This window comes from Eretmochelys imbricata, chromosome 12 (genome assembly GCF_965152235.1).
Source record: "Eretmochelys imbricata isolate rEreImb1 chromosome 12, rEreImb1.hap1, whole genome shotgun sequence".
NCBI lineage: Eukaryota > Metazoa > Chordata > Testudines > Cheloniidae > Eretmochelys > Eretmochelys imbricata.
The window spans coordinates 28,936,823-28,960,314 of record NC_135583.1 but is presented as its reverse complement, the minus strand read 5'-3'; the positions used below and the strand labels follow the sequence as shown (position 1 = coordinate 28,960,314).

Sequence of the window (23,492 nt, the reverse complement as noted above, 5' to 3'; positions counted from 1 at the left end):
AATATTTGGGCAGTAATGTAGATTGGCTTACTACCTCTCATCTGTGTCTTCTCCCAATAAGCTTTGGCCATGCATCCACACTAGTGCCACAAGCAGCGGAGTTTGAAAAATGAGATGGAATGTTTGCAAATATTTCAGTCACAAATTTTGATCTTCTTTCTGTCAAAATTTGACATTTGGAAAAACGTTGAAAAAAAACTTTGTGAAGAGTGAACTTGTCTACATGTCTGAGAGGATAAGTCTACACTGCAATCAGAAGAGTGATTGTAACAGATGTAGACAAAACCGAGCTAGCTTTAATCTTGCTAAAATGAGTATCAACAGCCGTGAAGCTGTGGCACCATGGGCTGTACAAGCCTGCCAGGGACATGAGTGCTTAGGTGACTAGTCTGCACTGAAGTCTGTGTTGCTGCAGTTTCACTGACGTTGGTATTTGCACTTGCTAGATTAAAGCTAGCTCAGGTATGTTTACATGTCCTGCAACCACACCTGCAACTGCAAAGTAGAGATACCTGAAAAGTTATGTTCACACAGTCCAGAATAAAAACAATGCCATGTGACCTAGGCATGCAAAAAAACCCTAACACACACAGCTCAACTTCAAATACAGAATACTGGCAACAAACTGCCTGTGATTGATCTAGAGCAGTGGTTCCCAAACTTGTTCCGCCGCTTCTTCAGGGAAAGCCCCTGGTGGGCCGGGCCGGTTTGTTTACCTGCCGCATCCCCAGGTTCGACCGATCGTGGCTCCCAGTGGCTGCGGTTCACTGCTCCAGGCCAATGGGAGCTGCGGGAAGCGGCGGCCGGTATGTCCCTCGGCCCACGCCACTTTCAGCAGCTCCCATTGGCTTGGAGCAGCGAACCGCTGCCACTGGGAGCCGCGATTGTCCGAACCTGCAGACATGGCAGGTAAACAAACCAGCCCGGCCCGCCAGGGGCTTTTCCTGCACAAGTGGAGGAACAAGTTTAGGAACCACTGATCTAGAGACAAGAATCTCTGCAGAAATTACCCTGGGCACAGATTCTGACAGACCTGTACATAGGGGCACAGAATCAGGAAAGAACACAAGCAGCCCTGCCAACAATGCAGTAGTGCATATTGCCTCAAAGAGTGTGTGGCCATGCCCCTCCCCCCAGTCTGTTGGGCAGGACCAGCATGCAGGAAGAAGTACACAGCACCCGATGGGAAGATGTAGCAGCAGCATTCCAAGGAACTCTGGGAGGCAATTTCTCCCCCAACTCCCGCAAGTGTAGTTTGGCTCTGCTCTGACCCCTTATTCTGGTGTGCAGGCAGTTTGCACAGTGTATCCTCTGGAAGAACAAATACATCCGAGAAACTGCAGACCATACACAGACAGGAAGAGAGGCAACTTTTCCCTAATAAATCATTATAAATTATTCACCCAGTTCTTTGCATAGTTAAGTTTTAGGGCTTAATTCTGCACCCACTGATGTCACTGGGAGTTTTCGTATTGACGGAGATCAAGGCTAAGGGCTTGTCTAGACTTAAAAAGCTGCAGCAGTGCACCTGTAGCATTTTAGCAAAGACACTACCTGCATCTAGGGGACACACTTTTCAGCATAGGTGCTCCACCTCTCTGAGAGGTGGTCGCTTGTCGACAGGAGAATTCTTCTGTTGACCTACTGCTGTCTACACCGGGGGTTAGGTCAGTTTAATTGCATTGCTTAGGGGTGAGGTTTTTCACTTCCCCTGAATGATATAGTTATACCGACCTAATTTCCTAGTGTAAACCAGGCCTAAGGGCATAATCCTGCAAATACCAGCAGTGCTAGCTACTTTGAGGAGTGCACTGGATTGAAGCAGCTCTCCTTGAAGTCTGTGGGACTACTTGCAGTAGTTTGCAGTATACTCTCTAGTGAAAATGTTGGTAGGAATACACCCTCCGATTATAACCTCCTTGGGAACAGTGTCATGACTTCCTCTACACACACTGCCAAGCACACTTCAGCCATTTAGCGAACAAAAGTAATTTTGAAATTTCCAATTCTGAAGGTGATTGAAACCAAGAAGTACAAAGGTACAAAAGAAATTACAACTTTTTTTTAAAAAAGGTGATCAATAGTTTCCTCTCTCTCTCCCCACCCCCCCAAAAAAACCTCAATAAAAGTTAAAATGTTGGTCAAGAATATGTGGTGTTGTTTTTGCCTTTTGTATCCTAACTGATTCTCTCATGCTTATTATTGCCTATCTACCTTTCATTCTCATAAACTCCATTGAGGTTATTCACAATATACATGAAAGATATATATATAATTTCCATTTCTTGAAAAAAATCCCTTATTTAAATGACTCCTCAGTGCCAGAGTTCAAGAAGTTGATTATGCACAAGATGAGCAAGTAGTGGAACAAGAGAAAGTGATGATATACATTTTCTAACAGCTGTTACATTGTAGTCATATTTTACAACATTGACTTTTTTTTCCCTGAGCTTTTGCACTACCTTTGAGTTTACCCTTTGGGCTAATTTGTAGTTGACCTTAGTAATATAGTCCTTTTAGTCAACATTTTTGTGACAGACTATCATTGATTTAACAGTCATGCACAGTGTCTTAAAAATCTATATCTATATCTATATATATATATGGGGGGGAGGGAGGGAAGAGCAAGAGAGTGTGGTAGGACTTGATAATATTACATCTTGGGTTTTTATCACAACTTTACAATTTACCAAGTTACTCCATCATTATTTATACCAGACTTGGGATGTTGATGATTTACAGCACATTTTGTCCCTTTTGGCAAACAATTTGTAACTGGAATAGAATTAATACTTTTGGGAGAAAGGGAAACAGACAGACACACACACACACACACACACACACACACACACACAGAGTGTACCACATGCTTTTTATATGCGTGTTGATGTGAAATATGTCCGTTTTGTACGTGTGAAATAACAGATGGCCAAATTAATTGGAATTACTCCTGATATACAGTAGTGCAACTGGGGGCAGATTTTGGCCCAAAGAAAGCACATATATTCAGATTAAAACTGCAATAATAGCAAATACTAAACTGAAAATCCAAACTCTTTTCCAAGAAAGACATTTTCCATGAAAGAAATCTTTGAGAAACATCATCATAAAGAGATGTTGGATTATTCTAAAATAATTCACTCACTCAATTTTTTGACGCATTGCAGGTGCAATTTATTTTTAGTGCACTGCCATGCTGCATCACACTATGTACTGTGTTTTATTATGACAAGTGATGGGGAACTTTCTAATAGTTGGAGGTTTAGGTCAGATAATCCATGAAACGTTTGGATTTGTCTGAAATTAGCCAAAAAATGTGAATATTCATTTTTCCAGTCTCCCTCTTTCTTCTTTCTCACCTCCTTCCCTGCACCAACACATCTGTCATTCTATTCAATGCATCTTTCTATTCTCCTGAACATTTGCCGCAGACCATTAGCAGACCTCTAAGCACCCTTTGCTCAAAACAGAACTATGGAACCTAGCTCACTGTTCCTTCCCCGAATACCACCACAGAACTGACAACAGTTGAGGAGAAGGAAGCACAGAAGGGGGACTTATCCAGGAATTTTCAATTATACACTACGGGATCAGTTCAGTTTGACCTGGTTCTTCTTCTTTTTTTTTTTTTTTTTTTTAAGCTGGCTTACTCATCTGTACATTATGGCATCATTCTTGGCTGTTACACAGACGATGCAAGTTCAGGAACAAATTTAAAAACAAGTGAACCACTGGGTACTCCACCTTTCTTCTCCATACTTATCTGGATCTCTTTCTAGGGGTTCTTACCTGGGTTCTCTTCCAAAATATGTCCCTTTAGGTCTCATGATGTTTTAAACATATTTGTAAGAATGCAGCTTAAATGCCATTGAAAGCAAGTTATTTCCTACTTCCCAAGTGCACTCCTGTGAGCAGCCCTACTACCATATGCTGCCACACAGGAGACAGGCATTCAGATTTGACTTCCTCCTGCCTTCTCACCCTTGGCTCCTCAGGAGATCAAAGTGTAACCCTTCTGCCCGTCAGAGTTGGCAGCAACAAGGGCCGGGTTCAATATCTAGGGGATTCATTCCAATAACACAATCCAAACTGGCTCGAGCCCCCACTCAGTGACCTGGGACAAATATATACGACCCCCGCTGGGCACCTCCAAGAGGCGATACTTCCCCTCTCGCAAGCACATAGTCTGAGTGTAGCAAAAAGCCTTTTAATAACAGAGAGAAACAATGTGGCATTATGTTGGGGAAACACCATGAACAGGATTCGTAACACAACCCATGAGCAAAAAAACCCGACCCCAAGCAAATTGGGGCATGCTCTTTCCCTTTGGTTCTTTAGTCCAGCAACCCCAAATCACCCAAAGTCCCAAAAGTCCAATGACCCAAAAGTCTCTGTCTCTGGTCATGGCAGCCCCAGAGTTCGAAAGTTTATCTGCAGAGCTTTACCTCCCAACCTGGGTGGAGATGGGGGGGAGGGGAGGAGAGAGGTAAGGGGCACCTTACATGATCTGAAGTTGACCACCCCACAGCTCCATAGGCCTTCGCTCCATTCTGCCAGCCGCCCCACGAACTGCTTCGCTCGCCTCCGCTCCGCTGCCCACAAACAGCTCCCGCCGTTCCACAAACTGCTCCATCAGCCAGTCCACGAACTGCTCCGCTCCACGTCCCACAAGCAGCTCCCGCCGTCCTATGAACTGCTCCACCAGCCTGTCCACAAGGCACTCCAGCCATCCCACAAACTGCTCCACAATATATCTTCAGGCTCCCCCACTACTTAACACAACGCTCAGTGATTTCAGCTCTTAGTCAGTTCAGCTCTTTGGTGATTTCAGCTTGTAGTAGGGGAGCCTCAGTGCTGGTGCACCATTAGCCCAAAGTGAGCTCAGCAGCCTGTAACTAGGCTCCTAATGGAATCAAAATTAGCTCTGATATTCCACAGTGGGGAGAGGAGGAAGTGCAATTAGCATGTAAGGCCCTCATTCAGGGGCCCATGCCACCAAGTATTAATACTTGTCCCCAACCTCTCTCAATTCACAGAGTTTTGGAACCCATGACCCTTGCCTAGCGAGTGCTACTTAGTTGATGGTGAATCCCTCCATCATAACAAAAGGACAAGTACAGTTCCAAGCACAGTTCCCATAATCAGGGTAATAACAATGTATTCTTCCTGCCCCAATAACAGAGACAATGGGGATCCCACAGCAGCCAAAGTGACCATTTGGGCAGCTATGGCCTCATTCTATGCAAATGAGATCGGCCCCTGAAGTTCTTTTCCACAACTTGCCACACCTCACCACCAGATGTCAGGGTGGAGCTCGTCCTAACACTGCTTACAAAAGAAATATGAAAACTGTACAGAACATTCAGTCTCACCGAAGAGGGATGGAGGCTGAGATGGACTAGAAGGATGATTATTGTGGCAGAGCTGAAAGGAAGGAAACTGAGGGTTGAGGTAAGGGTGAATTGTATGTGCTCCTCAGGGCTTTTTCTGGAGCATGAAGCCCACTCCTTCCTCAGAAAAAAGAGAATGATTTCAAATTATTCCTGAACACTGTGACTGTGCACACCATTCACCATTGTAACTGTGCACACCAGTGTGTGTGTGTTCGTGCAGATGCAAGAGTGTGCAGTCAAGACTGCTGAAAAGTCAGCATCGTTCCTACAGGAAATAAAACTGGAATAGAGATTTCCTTGGCATCATTTGCTGGAGGAAGGTCCTGCAAACAGTCATTGCAGGGAAACAGGATTTTCCAGTGTCATTCATATACAACAGATGCATGTGTTCATACTGATTATGTATGTAAATGCATGTATACATGCGGTGTACATGATCTCTAAAGACGGTTTGCATATGCAAAGTTCCAGCTTCCCCACAAACATGATATATTATCCATGCTGTAGATATATATATACAAGAGTGCATGTCAACTGTACTATCCATGCACTTATTCATATAGTTAGCACCTTGGGACAATGTTTTTTTATAGTGCCCACCACATTGCTGTCAAACGAGAAATTATAACATGCAGCAATATAAGATATATCAGCTGTGTATATTATGTTTGAAAAGCTACACTATGTCTGAATCTCAGTGAAAGAGGGATGAGTTAGTTTTGGAATGCTAGAGAAATTAATGTGTATTCACTTGTATCTTGTGTGTTACTTTCTCCAGCTATCCAGAAATGAAATGACTTGTATAGTATTTTCATTGCATAAGCACTACACATACCATATGAGTTCCTCTCCAGTCTCAGAACATTCTCTCTCTCTCATACACACCAGTCCCAAGTTTTCCACACTTACTATCTGATCACCCTAAGAAAACCCTACCTTAGTGAATACTGTGTTAGTGGAAAGTATCACACAGTTGAAATAGAAAAGCTTGGGTGGGTGGAGTTCTCTTAAAGGGGAATGAAGTGGAAAATGGAAGCAAAATAATGAGAGCACAGCAAAAAATAATAATCTCTAACTCTGGAAGAAGAAGAAGTCAGTCTTTCCCCTACATAGAATCATAGAATATCAGGGTTGGAAGGGACCCCTGAAGGTCATCTAGTCCAACCCCCTGCTCAAAGCAGGACCAATTCCCAGTTAAATCATCCCAGCCAGGGCTTTGTCAAGCCTGACCTTAAAAACTTCCAAGGAAGGAGATTCCACCACCTCCCTAGGCAACGCATTCCAGTGTTTCACCACCCTCTTAGTGAAAAAGTTTTTCCTAATATCCAATCTAAACTTCCCCCACTGCAACTTGAGACCATTACTCCTCGTTCTGTCATCTGCTACCATTGAGAACAGTCTAGAGCCATCCTCTTTGGAACCCCCTTTCAGGTAGTTGAAAGCAGCTATCAAATCCCCCCTCATTCTTCTCTTCTGCAGGCTAAACAATCCCAGCTCCCTCAGCCTCTCCTCATAAGTCATGTGTTCTAGACCCCTAATCATTTTTGTTGCCCTTCGCTGGACTCTCTCCAATTTATCCACATCCTTCTTGTAGTGTGGGGCCCAAAACTGGACACAGTACTCCAGATGAGGCCTCACCAATGTCGAATAGAGGGGGACGATCACGTCCCTCGATCTGCTCGCTATGCCCCTACTTATACATCCCAAAATGCCATTGGCCTTCTTGGCAACAAGGGCACACTGCTGACTCATATCCAGCTTCTCGTCCACTGTCACCCCTAGGTCCTTTTCCGCAGAACTGCTGCCTAGCCATTCGGTCCCTAGTCTGTAGCAGTGCATTGGATTCTTCCGTCCTAAGTGCAGGACCCTGCACTTATCCTTATTGAACCTCATCAGATTTCTTTTGGCCCAATCCTCCAATTTGTCTAGGTCCTTCTGTATCCTATCCCTCCCCTCCAGCGTATCTACCACTCCTCCCAGTTTAGTATCGTCCGCAAATTTGCTGAGAGTGCAATCCACACCATCCTCCAGATCATTTATGAAGATATTGAACAAAACCGGCCCCAGGACTGACCCCTGGGGCACTCCACTTGACACCGGCTGCCAACTAGACATGGAGCCATTGATCACTACCCGTTGAGCCCGACAATCTAGCCAGCTTTCTACCCACCCTATAGTACATTCATCCAGCCCATACTTCCTTAACTTGCTGACAAGAATACTGTGGGAGACCGTGTCAAAAGCTTTGCTAAAGTCAAGAAACAATACATCCACTGCTTTCCCTTCATCCACAGAACCAGTTATCTCATGATAAAAGGCGATTAGATTAGTCAGGCATGACCTTCCCTTGGTGAATCCATGCTGGCTGTTCCTGATCACTTTCCTCTCATGCAAGTACTTCAAGATTGATTCTTTGAGGACCTGCTCCATGATTTTTCCAGGGACTGAGGTGAGGCTGACTGGCCTGTAGTTCCCAGGATCCTCCTTCTTCCCTTTTTTAAAGATTGGCACTACATTAGCCTTTTTCCAGTCATCCGGGACTTCCCCGGTTCGCCACGAGTTTTCAAAGATAATGGCCAATGGCTCTGCAATCACAGCCGCCAGTTCCTTCAGCACTCTCGGATGCAACTCGTCCGGCCCCATGGACTTGTGCACGTCCAGCTTTTCTAAATAGTCCCTAACCACCTCTATCTCCACAGAGGGCTGGCCATCTCTTCCCCATTTTGTGATGCCCAGCGTAGCAGTCTGGGAGCTGACCTTGTTAGTGAAAACAGAGGCAAAAAAAGCATTGAGTACATTAGCTTTTTCCACATCCTCTGTCACTAGGTTGCCTCCCTCATTCAGTAAGGGGCCCACACTTTCCTTGGCTTTCTTCTTGTTGCCAACATACCTGAAGAAACCCTTCTTGTTACTCTTGACATCTCTCGCTAGCTGCAGCTCCAGGTGCGATTTGGCCCTCCTGATTTCATTCCTACATGCCCGAGCAATATTTTTATACTCTTCCCTGGTCATATGTCCAACCTTCCACTTCTTGTAAGCTTCTTTTTTATGTTTAAGATCCGCTAGGATTTCACCGTTAAGCCAAGCTGGTCGCCTGCCATATTTACTATTCTTTCGACTCATTGGGATGGTTTATCCCTGTAACCTCAACAGGGATTCCTTGAAATACAGCCAGCTCTCCTGGACTCCTTTCCCCTTCAAGTTAGTCCCCCAGGGGATCCTGGCCATCCGTTCCCTGAGGGAGTCGAAGTCTGCTTTCCTGAAGTCCAGGGTCCGTATCCTGCTGCTTACCTTTCTTCCCTGTGTCAGGATCCTGAACTCAACCAACTCATGGTCACTGCCTCCCAGATTCCCATCCACTTTTGCTTCCCCCACTAATTCTACCCGGTTTGTGAGCAGCAGGTCAAGAAAAGCACCCCCCCCCCAGTTGGCTCCTCTAGCACTTGCGCCAGGAAATTGTCCCCTACGCTTTCCAAAAACTTCCTGGATTGTCTCTCCCAGCAGATATCAGGAAAATTAAAGTCACCCATGAGAATCAGGGCATGCGATCTAGTAGCTTCCGTGAGCTGCCGGAAGAATTTTGATAGATGATGGAAACTGATTTTAAAACAAGCATGACAATACCTAAAAAAGTTAAAATAATTTATATTTACTATAGCTATTGATACAGCTTCTAGTTGGTTAAAAGGAGGGAGAATAGCCAAAGAAGTAACAGTAAAATTGGTAAAACAGCAACGTTCTTGCCTTCAAGATATCAGCCTTGACTTTTAGTCACATTACAGGTTAACAGGAAGAACTGTGTATGCTGCATTGGTTTCATAATTATTCATCATCCACATAATTCAGTGAGATACATGCTCTGGGTTCAGAAGTGGCAGCTCAGAATTAGGGTTTGTATTTGCCATTGGTGCTTTTTTGGAGTAATAGTTGAAAACAAAGTACATCCCATGGAATGCTACATAAAGAAAAAATATAAAGCCTAGGGATATTTAGACACATACACTGTCCTCCTGTCTGCTTCATTCAGCAACATTAGAGTGCACAAACCATATGATAATTATAAATCCAAGCCTTCTTTTGAGATGACTTATGGGTTGTTTTCACCTTGGTTGTTGTTGTTATTAAGGGCTTGAATATTAACTATACCATTTGAAAATACTATGCTTATGGGCCATATTGTACCAGACAGAAGAGGCCCAGGCCTGGTAGGCTCAGGGGCAGAGCTGTCCCACCTCAATGGGAATTTCAAGAGCAATTGTGCATCTCTGTGCTTCTAGAATGAGACGCTGTACCATCCCTACTCTGTCTTCATTGTAACTCTCTTCTCTTTCATATATCCAAGGTTAACATTCTTGATACCAATGTTGGTCTCATCTCCTATAACCTCCATATATAATCTTTTGCAAAGTCCTATCACATCTTCTTTAACATCTCCCCCAAACATCTTTTTTTTCGTTATCCCATCTGCTAAAACTCTTGTCCATATACTTGTCCTCTTGCTTTGATTACTGTAGACTTCTACTGTCTAGATTTCCTACCTCTCACCTTTCCCTCTTCAAGTCTGTCTAAAACTCACTTCTGATTTCATTTACCAATCCTGTCACTCTCCCCATACGCTCCTTTCTCTCTCCATTGATTGTCTGTCCTTTATCATATCACTAGTTTCATTTGTACCTAATCCCATTCACATTCCATATGCTTTTCCCACCCTTTCACTTTACTGGCCCTTCATTGCCTTTCTCCTTCTCCGTTTCTCCCTTTGCTCTCTGCCACCATCTCTTTCCTCCTCAGTTGCCTCATTAAAGATCGTCTCTTTCAACAAAGCCTGCTCCTTCTCATCAGTAACCCCTATGCTTTCCTTCACCTGATCCGCTACACAGTGCCCTGTCTGATTTGCCTTTTCTTACTTAGATTGAAGCTTCCTTGAACAAGAATCATGTGATATCTTAATCTATGTTTCTAAAGTGCTACATACCATTATGGGCTATATAAATTATTCTTAATAATATAATTAATGCTCAGGAACCATTTCCCCCTGCAGGCATATCTTTGTGTTTCCCTTCTAGTTTTTCCTTCGGAATGCCCAGTCGGTCCAGTTCATATAAGGATTAGACTACAATTTCTTTCTTGTCCCTCCCCCTTTCAATTTAATTAAGCCATTTTCTTGCCTAGAGCTTGGCAAAAACATCATCTGAAACCAGGTCTACATTATGTTTGCGCTACTATACAATTAAAACAGCTTAGCATATTAAATGTGTTTTGGTAAAGAAATTGACATTCAGGCTAAAAACGCATATACTAATTTCAGTAGAAGTAATTCAAAGCAACCAAGACATCAAAATCTGGAGAAGAATTATAACTGATATGCAAACCCTATCGTAACTATGCCAGTGCTACTGGGTCTGCTGCAGTTAGATCTGAAAAGTTCCTCATACAACTAATTGTACTGAACTGCAGGAAGATGACAGTTCTAGCCCCATATATCACGCGCGTGTGTGTGTGAGAGAGACTGGAATAGAACGGAATGCTGTTTTCCAAATTCTTTGAAAGGGCACTATTGTGTTTGTAAAGAGGCTTGACATGCCTTCAAGTGAGCATCTATGTATATCTTGCCTTGACAGCCATAGAGTACAAGAATTGCCAAAAAACACATTACTTTCAGTTTAATATTGGTAAACCTTAGAAATCATTGTTTATTTTCTATGGCCCAATTCTGATGTCCTCACTCACACTGAGTGTTCTGCAATTAGTCACGTTGGTTTCAATGGGCCTACTCTCAGAATAAGATACTACACACTGAATTTCAATATATTCTTAGGTGTCTGTATCTACCTATCTGTACAGGTATATGTCTAGACAGCTGCAGATATAGATATATAAAACAAAATGTGCACCAGAATTGCACAATGAAACAAACATATCCCCATTCAAGACATATACAAAAAGACATATGAAGGAATATAAATTAACACATTACCAATGCACTCTATTAACAAGTACGTTTTGCATGTATTTTCCTTTCCTTCAACCACATTCGTTCCCTTCATCTTCTTCTTCCCAGCTTTCTCTATTTGCCCATACTAACTCCCTCGTTTTCAGATCATATGGCTAAGTGGTTAAGCCCACTATCAGTTTCCAGACATAAGATCTTTCATTTTCATGGTTTTGGCTGATTATAGTTATACGTGGAGGAAAATAAATGAGTATGTGTCCACATATTGTAAGTGCTACATCTGTGTACAAATACATACAACCCAATAATTAAACATCAACAAAATAGGATTAGAGTGGCATGTTGGAATAAATCTTGATAAATCCTCCTCAGTAACAATACTCCACAGCATCATAAACAGACTATAAACCTGGGCCAGTGAAGTATTGTTGTGCAAAGAATGCCAATTTAATATAACTGATAGTCATGTTCTTATTACTGAGGATCTCAACCTATTGTCCTACAGCTGAGCACTTTGGTCAAGAAAGGATTTAAAAAATGAAATAGGAATGAAATAAATATATATTTTTTTTCCATCATTAGTGTACTGGGTTATTTTAAAGGGTGACTTTTCAAAGCTCTTTATATGTTTAGGCGTACATACCCACAATGGACATTTCTGGAACAGTGGCATGATATGGGCCATCAAGAAATTCTGGTGCATTGTCATTGATGTCTTGAACCTTAATGATGAATTCTGAAGGTGGCTCCAGAGGTTTGTTTGTATCCCTATCAACTGCTTGCGCTGTTAGTGTGTACTCTGCCTTTTCCTCACGGTCAAGTCTTTTCATAGCATGAATATCTCCAGTCTTGTCATTGATCACAAAGATTGTCCCAGCTCCATCTCCTGACAGGATATACTTGATTTTGCTGCTTCCAGGATCCAAGTCTGTGTGTAACTAAAATGACAAATAAGCATTTTAGTGATAAAAACCAGCATTTACTTTTCGCATTGGTCTAGCCATGCATTTCTCAAGTTATTCTTTTGTACTTTAATCTTAGCTCCTTCGATCCATATCTCAGCTTGAATACGCAAGGAGAGTAAGGACTTGTATGCATACTAATCAAAATTGAATGTAATCATAGGCATAATTAGACTTACTATTTAAAAAGCAGCTGTTTTATATATTTAAATCCCTATTTCTAAACATAAATGTCTTCAGATCTATTATGAGCCAAAATGAACAAACACTAAATGTCCTTAATCAATTAGATCAAGGAGCAAATGAAGGATAAGCAATAATATATTTTTAAATCTAGCTACTTATTTTCATGCATTACTTCCTTTCAGCTTATTTTCAGAAAGTGATGGGTGTTAAAAATGAATTAAACACATTTGGCAAGTTTCATCTGAGTTAATGTTTTTAATTGACAGCATTACCAAAAATCTTACAACTGCATTTTAACTCAGTTGTTGAACTGAACTAAAAAGATTCTTAAATCCTTATTCCCAAAGGGTTATTCATGAAAGAGTGTTTTGTGAAAGCAAGCTACCAGAAAAATGGAGAACGATTATTTTCCTTGGACACACTTTTCTTCACAATTTCTTTCCATCAAAAAAATGATTTTTAAATTGTATTTAGTGCTTCAGCAAAATGAGAAGATAAGATTAGAAAACTCTGAAATAACACAGAAAAATATCCAAATGCAAGCAGCTCTTCTCTTATACTTTTCAGTCTTTGTCAACTAAGTGCTTGAACCAAAGCTCACTGGAGTGGGCTCTGGAACAACCCTAAATGCCAGGTGAAATCAAATAATCAATTAATCTTCAAGTATAAGATGTGTCTTTTATTATTTCAAGTTTATTAATGTCAATATATATTGAAATGAAGGAATATATTATTATAATTCATTTATAGTGATATTAAGCCAACCGGAAGATTACTTTAGTTTATATACATATTTAATGTTCTTTGAACACATTTAGTACGGAAATTGTATAAAAGAGTATCATTTGAATTAAACATCTTGCACATCTTCACAAAATATGTTCTGATAGAGGTTTGTATAACCTGGTAACCAGCAACAAGCACCTAACAGATTTTGCTTTCACAATGGTCTTCACTAGAGGATAAAATGAGATGAAAAAATTCCTTATGTATTTGCTGTCACCCTATACTGTAATTGATGCACCTAAATGATCTTATAGTTATGTGCTTTCATAGATATTTTTCAGATTTGGATCACAAATGTTGATAAATTAGCCCATACCCTTGCTTTGAGGTACTTGGGCTTCAGTAATGATGAGACAGTTTACATAACAATGTTAGAGCACTTTGCCTAGCTTCAGCCTAGATGACTGCAATTGTCCGCTGTGCTTATTGCAACAAGTTTGGTCTTCTGGAGTTGGATTTAGGATTTATACAGTAGTTTGAATTTTGGACAATCAGTTTGAATCTTTGGAAGAGTTGGAGCTGGCATCTGTTATTTGACTTCCAGCCATATGGAGCCAAACAACTTAGTTGTCCCACAAAGATCTTCTGGGTGAAATCCTGGCTCCATTAACTCATTCTATCTCCACCTGCCCTTCATACCCTTTTTCTTGCTCCCTTCCATCTTCTCTATTGCCCTGTCCTCCTCTGATCAAAACCCTAAAACAAACAAAAAACCACAAAACTAGCATGATGTTCACAAACCATCACTCTGTTTGTAGGTTCTATCTCTTTCCCTTATCTTTGTCTATCTTCTTTATAAAGAGTGTAAACTCTTTCAGACAGTAGGGGACAGTCTACTATTCTTTATTTGTACAGTGCCTAGCACAACAGAGACTTGTTCCTGATTAGCCCCTAGGCACTGTTTTAATAAACACAACAAACAATAACAACATTAATGTCAATAGCAAAATCCGCAATGACGTCAAATGTGCCAGGATTTCATCCCTGTGTTTTGATGGGCAATCTACCGTGCGTTGATGATTTATGTCTTAGTATGTTAAGCCCTTAAAAATTATTAGATTTTTTTAAGTAGAAAGAGGGACATATAGAAACTTCAGATGCTGTGAATGGGTTGATTCCCCAGTCTGCTATTAACCTAGCATGGACACACAAACACAAGACTGAGCATGCATGCGCACGCTGAATGTGCAAAACTCAATCTTATCTGCAAAACACAAGTCTTTCTTCTCTCTTTCTAGGATTTTCTTGTTTGTTAAGAACAAACAACATAATGCAAGACTGACTTTCCTCCTGATTTGGCTGTTCCTCTCCTCCCTGCACAAACAGAACTAAGTATTATTCACCTTGTACAGTTGTGTTTTCTCTGAGCATGCTCAGTTGAGTTAGGTTGATGTGATATTAGAATATGCCTTTGGGCACTTAATCCCTATTCAACAAAGTACTTAATTTAACTAATTGATTTAAGTGTGCTTACAGGCCTTTCTAATTAAAGACTTATTCTGGAAAAAAAAAAAATCCTGAAAGTATTTTTCTGATGCATCTACACTGGCTAATATTTGGGACTTTGCTAATAAGGAGTGGCCAAACCACCAAAGCTTAAGTCTAAGAACTAGCTGAGTAACAACACAAAGAACACTTTGATTTGTGAATCAGAATTTGGCTAATTAAGTGTAGAATCATGGAAGAGGAGTTGTGGAAGACAGCAAAATCATTAAGTGATGGCAATGATTTTTTAAAGAAACTGCTCAGTTAAGGGAAACTGAGTTAACCATTGAGAGAAGTATGTGCATTCAATAACTGCACAAGACCCATCACCATGGTAGAGACTGAGACTGCGCTAAAGAAGATGAAACATGGGAAGGCAGTGGGACCTTACAGTGGACCAATTATGGCAGTTAAAGCATTAGACCTTGAGTGGGTGGGGATGATGATAAACTTCAACCATTTAATCCCCCAAACTAGAAAAACGGCCAATGAGCAGCAGAAGACCATGCTGGTACCTATCTTCAAGTGTGAAATGTATGTGCAGAGGAATTACAGACGCATAAGGTTAATGATTCATGCAATTAAATGGTTGGAAAGAATTATCAGGAAAAGACATTGTAAGTGACTAGAGCATCAAATAAATGACAGTAAATTCGGATTTATGGCAGGAGGGTAAACAACTAGAAGTACAGGGAGAATCATAATGAATAGCATTTAGTGTACACTGAGAGAAGGCTTATGACAGAGGTTCTAGAGAATAGATATGGGGTCTGTGGCCACACAATCTACCAGAGATGTGTTCAGACTATCATGGACGTGTCGGAGGGCACTACAACATCACTGAGAAGCAGCTGCAGCTACAGTGATCCATTCACAGTGAGGGTAGGTCTATATCCAAGGTCAGTCTTAAGTCCATTCCTATTTGTGATTGCAATGATACCTTCATTCAGGAGGTTAGGGAAGAGGATCCATGCAGTCTGCACTGTGCTTATGATATTATATTGTGTTGCAAAAATAAATTCAAACTGGAAAAGTATTTAGAATGATGGAGGAGTGCATGAGAAGAAAATGGTTTATGGATTAGCCAACAAAAAATTAAATACATGCAATGCTTCATTGAGCGGGACAATGAGAAACCAGTAAAACTAGGTGATATAGAGTTAACCTCTGTGCAACAATTCAAATACCTCAGTTTAGTAATGAGCAATGATGGGCATGTGGATGTGAATATCAGGAGTCTCATGAAGAGTGGTTGGTGCAAATGCAGGGAGTTGGTGGGAATTCTCTGCAATAAGACTATGTTAATTAAAGTGTATAAAACCATGATTAAGCCATCCATAATGTAAGGATTGGAATGCTAGCCAATGAAGAAGAGAGAAAAATAACTACTTCACACTGCTGACTGAAAATGCTCAGGTGGATGCTGTGTGAGATGAGAGCTGACAGCCTACAGAGAAATGATACAAGCCATGATATAGGTAGCTCCCCTCATGAAAAAGCTGAGGGAGCATGAACTGAGATGGTTGGGTCATGTGAGATGAGACATAGGATTTGTTGGCCAGAGATTACAAGAGCTATTAGTCACTAGTCAAATACAAAGACTCAGAAAATGGTTGTTCGAGATGCAGAAGGAGTTCATGAAGATCAGTGTCACCTTAGAAAATGCACTCAACAGGAATGCTTGGACATGAAGAACAGGAATCACTAACTCTGACTAACAGGTCACAGTGAAGGCAAAGAAATCTAGAGCCATGGAAGATTTGCAGAAGTTGTTTAATCATATACTAGTGAGACATTGACATTTGGACTGAATACAGCTCATGGTTACTATTAGCACATTGGAAATGTGCCCAAAAGAGGTAGGAGTGCCCAGAAGCATTTTATAACCTTTAAACTGCAATTGATTAGGATCAATGGAAAATACATTTAACTCCCCCCCCCAAAAAAAAAAAAAAAAAAAAGATTAATCTGGGTCAAAAACTATAGTGTCAGGCACCAGCCTGCAGCAGAGCCAGTCTCCTGGCAACCCAGTGAACACAGCTGGTCCTGATATAAGTTCTCTGATAGACTGTGGCACCTTATTGGTTGCAGGAGTCAGTAGGCTGGCTGATACTTAAACTCAATAGCACCAGCAGTCCAGTCAACAATCATCAACGCACGGTAGATTGCCCATCAAAACACAGGGATGAAATCCTGGCACATTTAGCACAGTCCTAATCTGCAGGTGTGCTTTATACTGTCCCTGCCTCTGCCCTCTCTAGCCTTGCTTTAGCCCCAGCCTGTACCATGTCCTGCTCCAGCCTGAACCTGTTCTTGTTCTAGCCCCCAGCTTCCTCCTGACTTCTGATTCGTGGCTTAGACCCTCTTCTCCTTCTGACTGCGACTCCTGTTAACTCTTGGCTTTAGGGCTTTGTATTCTGACTCCTGACCCTGACCCCATCCTGGATCCAACTCTAATAGGTAAACCAGACTCTTGCCTGGTCACTGGCCACCTGGTCACTGACAGTCATATATTCCCAGCCCTTTAATATAAAGCAAATGATAAATGTTGCATTTATTCAAATTGTGTTAATCCTTTATGGTGAGAATCCAAAGTCAAAGGTCAAAACAGCTTTCTGAGATATTAAAGTGCTTTAATACGGAAACTTTATAATAAATAACCTACATAGGTACCAATGTTTCTGAATTATTTTATTGTTTTGATTTTGGATCTAACTGACATCATCACCTTATAGCTTCAAAGCACAAAACTAAGTGATGTTCAAAGTCAGAGAGCATATTATTTTTTCCAACTAACATTCCCTCTGTTGTATGAGATATGAATGATAATAAAAAGCTATTGTCAAGCTTCAGCAGGCTGCGTTCGTGTGAAGGTTCAAGATCATTTCACTCATAATTCTATAGGGTCTAGGTGAATTGATAGAGAGGCATAATCAAGAGGATAAACGAATCTGAGTTTCTGCTGAAAAGTCTTCACAGATGTTGGAAATATGAAACTGCTTTCCACACCTGTACCTTTATTCATTACATCTGTGCCTGGAAGCTAGCCTCCTATTTTTCAGAGTGGTATTCAGAATTGTAACAAAAACATATATTTAACAAAGGGGAAATCGCTATTTATCACCCAGATTCCAGTACTAGACATGATCCCAGAATTAAGAGGAACATATACCTAATGGAAAACTTAATTCTATCCAGAGATGGTGACATTTAGTTCCCTTGCATGAGACCCAATTAATTAGACTTTCTGACAGAGAAGTCCCAGGGCAGTGAAATCCCTCTCAACCCCTGGCCAGGCTGTAGAGTTGCAAATGCAAACATCCCCGTCTCTTGAAGTAGCAATCACAGTTCCTCTATCCAACATATTCATGTGCTAATTGCCCTTAGATTGTCCATGCATCCTTCCCATAGCATACCTCTGGTCCCAATGGTGATACAGATGTCTTGTGTTAATACTCTGAGACCCTCAGTATAGCCTTAACACAGTCTTAAATAGCACAGAGGGCTTTACAGTACTTCTCCACATCAAGACAAATTTCATCCAGCAATGAACCCTACAATAACTAATATTCATTGGTATAATACAGCTGCTGATCAGTGACTTCAATATTATTAATATCATATGTATTGTACTGCCACAATACTAACTTTATTATTCACCGATTAATGAACACATACAAAAGAGTGTTGCCAACACATTTAGTCAGATATAGCATATAGTTATAGTCTTCCACATACATACCTTACAAATACACAATTACCCTCAATGCAGGAGAGAAATTGCAGAGACAAATACTTTTTCTAAGGACCTCTCTATTTGCAGATTTAAAAGTACCACTGCACAATAAAAAAAGGTAATATACTGGAATGCTGATTATTCAATTCCTATTAAACAGTCATAGCCTATAGAAGTTCAACTTCTTGGCTAAATCTGTATACTTTTATAAATCCGTTGTGTGTTTGTGGTTTTTGAAAAAACCTAGAACTAGATGTGTGGTAACCGACTCCAGCACAACCATGGGAGAAATCAACAATAATTGATCTTGAGTCTCTAGCTTCAGTTCTGGGATCCAGTGGGAGATCCACTGTGCTTTTGGCGGGTGGTAAAATGTACTCCCTTCTGCTTCCAGTCACCTAATCTTCCCAATATGGGGATGGGTGTGGCCATGACTCTTCTCTCAAGTGTATCCTCCCTGCCCTAGAAGCTATACGCTCTTGGGAGCACAGGGCTGGAGCAGCAACTGTGCTCGCTGATCACATTGTGACTGCAAGCTGTGTGGCTGCACAGAATGTGGGAAGAAGGAAATAATGCTCTTAGGGTCTGACTCAGCTCTATTGAAGTCAATGGGAATCTTTCCATTGACTTCAGTGAAAGTATGATTCAGACACAAGAGCCATCTCTGACCCTGGTGCCCAGGTACTGGTGGAGACATAATCCAGCTTGTAATGAGCTAGAGTGTCTAAACAGAGGAGCTGCCACCCCCATGTCAACATATTAGGGGTGAAACAAGCATAACCGCAGCAATAATCCAAAAGTGAAAAATCACAGCCTATTAGAAATATGCTCTTGGATATTTTTAATTAGGAAAAGAAAAGACTGCACCATGAAATGAAGTTTTATTTGAGTTCATTAGAGAATAATTAATTCAGCCATGTATAATTACAAAGGAATTACCCATCACTTCTTTCAAAGGAAATTACACAATCTGCATTTTAAACTTCATTTTAAAGCCTTGCATCATTCTTCTGAGAAAGCACCACATGCTGCTCTCACTTTTAGAATTTCTAAGTATATTTCTTAAAGGGATCACTGGTAAATCATTGATTCCATTCACCTCTGTGAAACTTTATATATTATCCTAATGCTCCTTCTTTTCCCCTTTTCTGTGCCTGGTATGGAAATCCTGAAGGGGAATCTTTCATTTCAGAGGCAGATCACATTTAATGAACCCAGAGAGACAGTTTCTTTAGCTTTCTGGACTCTTTCACCAGTCCCTATGGGTTCTAAGGCGCTCTAGCTCATTCTGTAAAACATACTGAAAGATTTCAGTGGCTTCTGCATTCATTTATATACATCACTGCTTCCAATAATTGTAACACCTTTCTCATGCTGTGATCCTTTTCCTAGTTATCTGTCTATTCTTCCTGTGTGTCTTCTGGTTTTGTTAGATATATGAAAACAATTAGGTGGTAAGAAAAATTTTGCTTTGTATTTTGGTGAGTTGTGACAGAAGATGATGTGTGTGCTCATCAACAACCCAAGGTATAAAGGATCATTCAGCATTAAACTCCATAAGACAGGCTGCAATTTATTTGTACACAGTGTGGAATTAATAAAGTGATTGTAATTTCAATTCAATAGCATCTATTATTTTCTTTATGGATGTGCTGGTCCCTTTAATAGTAATGGGAATTATATCTGCATAGCAGGGGGAGGGAAACCAAATATTCTGCATTGCCATAGAGTAATAACAAACACGGGGCACAGCCTTGTTCTCACTGAAGTTAACATCAGTACTTCCAAGTATTCTAACAGGAGAAGGAAAATGCCCATGAGGTATTTATGGTTTCACTTAAGATATTAGGATCATGTAACTATAGTATTTATCAATTGACTTTCCTGTTCAGCTGCAGTTTCATAACCATATTCAAAGAGAAGTAAAGCAATAATACCCTTAATACTTTCATCCAATGGTGTAACCACTGGGTTTGTCTGCCTCAGTTTCCTACACTGTCAATTACAACATCTTTGATTCTCGATGCCTTCTTTTATGTTTCAATGTATTCTTTGCCATTGCTTTTTTATTTCATTTGATTTGCTAATTCAGTGTGTGCTTCATGCCTCAACTGTGCATAAACAGATTTTTATCATGTACCTCTCACTATCTCCTTATGAGGTATCAGAGTGCGCTGTGGGCTAAAAATAGAGCAAGGACTGGGAGCCAAGAAACTCCTGACTGTAACATTGACTGGCTCTGTGGCCTTGGGCAAATCACATAGGTCTGAATTCATTCTTGTGCCATGCTTGAACCCCTCATACCATCATCATGCTCACACACACACGATACTGAGCCTGCCAAGGGTTGCTTCAGCCCCACTGCCGGTTAGGGCATCAAGTGGTTCCCTAATTTGCTCCTGGCTACCTTGTATCAGCCAGAAAATAGCCAGGTCATGGGACACACTGGCCACACACACTGTCATTACAAGACCATTCCCAACTTACCCTAGGATTCCCAGTTTGAAGGGGGCTCTTGGGAGGGTGAGGATTTGGCTTCACCAGTCCTGCACCTAGCAGGGAAGACCTCTTCTGCCAGGGGTATTTGGCTTCACCAGCTCTGGCCCCTGACACAGACCCTAACAGCACATTTCCATGGCAGCTATGGTACAGCCAGGTTACAGCTGTCCCCAGAACTCCTGGAGGTAGAGAGCAGAAAAGATAGTACAGCCTCATATTGGTTGTATTTCTTTATTTCAGCTAAACTGAGGGTTGCAACCACAACCTTTACTTGCCTACTCCCATCCCCAAACTGGCCAGCTGTTGTCTCTCTTTCCTACTATGCACCTAGACTCAGACTGAGACCCAGACCTCTGGAACACATCCTATGACATCCAGAGGATAAGGTTTGCAGTGTCGCAGAGACCTCTTACCGCTCTCCATTTAATAGAAACAAGGGTCATTGTGTATAGGAATGTCTCTATACACCACTCTAGGAGGAATTTGGACAGTCCCATCCAATGTGTCCCTTTTTAATTTCTTTAAAATTCTTCTATTTATTTACACTGAATTTATTTCTTCTGTGCTATATTTTTGAGCCATATTTTTACTTTCCTCTTCTAAAAGTCTTATTATAACTTGCTACCCTATATACTCAGGCAGAGAGATCATCAAACTTGAACATTAAGACCTTTTTGTGTTTTTCAAATGATTTTCTCAAGTGAATGTCAAAGCAATATCTAATAATACACACTCTTAGGATTGCAGAATAAAATATAAAATTAATCACTGTGTACCCACAGCAGTAATTTGAAGCCTGCTTACTAAATCTGTCAAACCAGACAAGCTGTAGCCTACATCTGCAAAGGCAGAAAAACACAATAAGCCAGTTAGGTCAAAGGTGACAGAATGTTTCTATTTACTTAAGCATATTTAAGTTGTCATGATTTTACAGTTCTGCATTATCCTGCTGAACACATTGCCAAAATGCTATGCTTTTAGCTGCTTTAACCACACTGACTTCTGCACACCATGACTGGTAGGTTGCCAGAGATAATATATTAATGTGTCTTCCTTTTTAGTTTCAGAATTTCCATACAGATAGAGTGTGTTTTGTTATTTCATAATATTACAAAATTAACCTGAAAATGGAAAAGTACAATTTTGTGAAAGTAACAATTGTTCAGACATAAGGTCACATTTCAGTGTTTGAACATCTGGGAGGTGAGCGTTCTGTCTAAGGCCACAGAATGTGCAAAACTGACAGTGTGAATAGAAAGCTCTCTTCCGGCAATTGGCTCTCAAACACATCCTGAATTTAAAAATGTAAACATTAGTTATGCAGCCAGCCAAAATCGAAAGCCATTGGGAAGGTGACTACTTTATCAGTAGGAGGAAGACGACTAAAATATGCATTGTGAAGAGGATTTAAATATTAATTATAATATAATTATGCTGGTATAATATAACTATTTTTAAGCAGACCCACATGCCTGGACATAGTAAATTGAAACTTTAAACAGCTAGTGTAGAATTTTCAAGTTAGATAAATGTGTAGGACGAAAACCTAGACATATGACAAATTCCTGTGTAGGTCCTGAACCAAGCATTAATCCCAAAGCAATATTGTTGTATTTACAGTTATACAACATTAAGGCCCTCACATTTCACAGCCAAGTAGAAATGTGTCAGGGCATTCTTAATTTTTCCATTCTCTCTCAGTTCGAAAAAGACCATGATAAATAGCCGTACAATGATAATCCATTACAGAAAGTGTTGGTTGAAACCAGTTAATATGGTTTTGTGCAAGTTAACATGAAAATCTTTGCCAGTTCATTTGCATGGCTTTCAAGTTTTCTGGAAATAATTTTCAATGGATTTCCATAACCTCATGCATTCCTGAAAATCTCTTGAAGATCAACTCGCAACATTGAAGTTTAGCATAATACAGAATGATTTTGAAATTTCATGCATTTGAAATTTGTCATGATAGTATTACGGCTGCTGTCTTTGACGATATTGACCTGGGGAAGGATAGGAGAACACAAAATACCACACACTCACCTATATTATACGTGCAGACATACAAACACCTGTGAGGGATGGTTGAGGCACACTTAGTCCTGCCTTGGATATGGAAGAATGGACTAGATGACTTCTTCAGGTCCCTTCCAGCCCTACATGTATAGGATTCTATGCAGACACACAAATATGCATGGGCACACATGTGCTGTCCTGGTGAGATGAGGATGAATGTATACACTTATGTACGTGCTGGTTCCACAGGAAGCAATATCCTGTAGCCAGCATTTGGATCCTGTAGCCAGCATTTGAGTGAATACTGAAACTGATGGCATAATGATTCTCATTATTATCTATCATGACAGCACATAAGCCAGCCTGTTTCCCAATAGTGTAGCCAAACGCGTTGCTGATTTTTAAGATACGGACTATGGGCTTGATTCTCATTTATACTAAAGTGTTCTGGCCTATGAAAACCAGGGAATAATGTA

General features: G+C 40.7%; 1 protein-coding gene across 1 annotated transcript in view; it reads right to left on the bottom strand.

Moving 5' to 3' along the window:
* Positions 1-23,492, bottom strand: part of CDH8 (cadherin 8) — a 182,356-nt gene that overhangs the window by 117,563 nt on the left and 41,301 nt on the right. Inside the window, exon 2 of the mRNA XM_077830891.1 lies at positions 11,990-12,284. Coding sequence (XP_077687017.1) covers positions 11,990-12,284 — 295 coding nt within the window. The remainder of the gene's footprint in view (positions 1-11,989; positions 12,285-23,492) is intronic.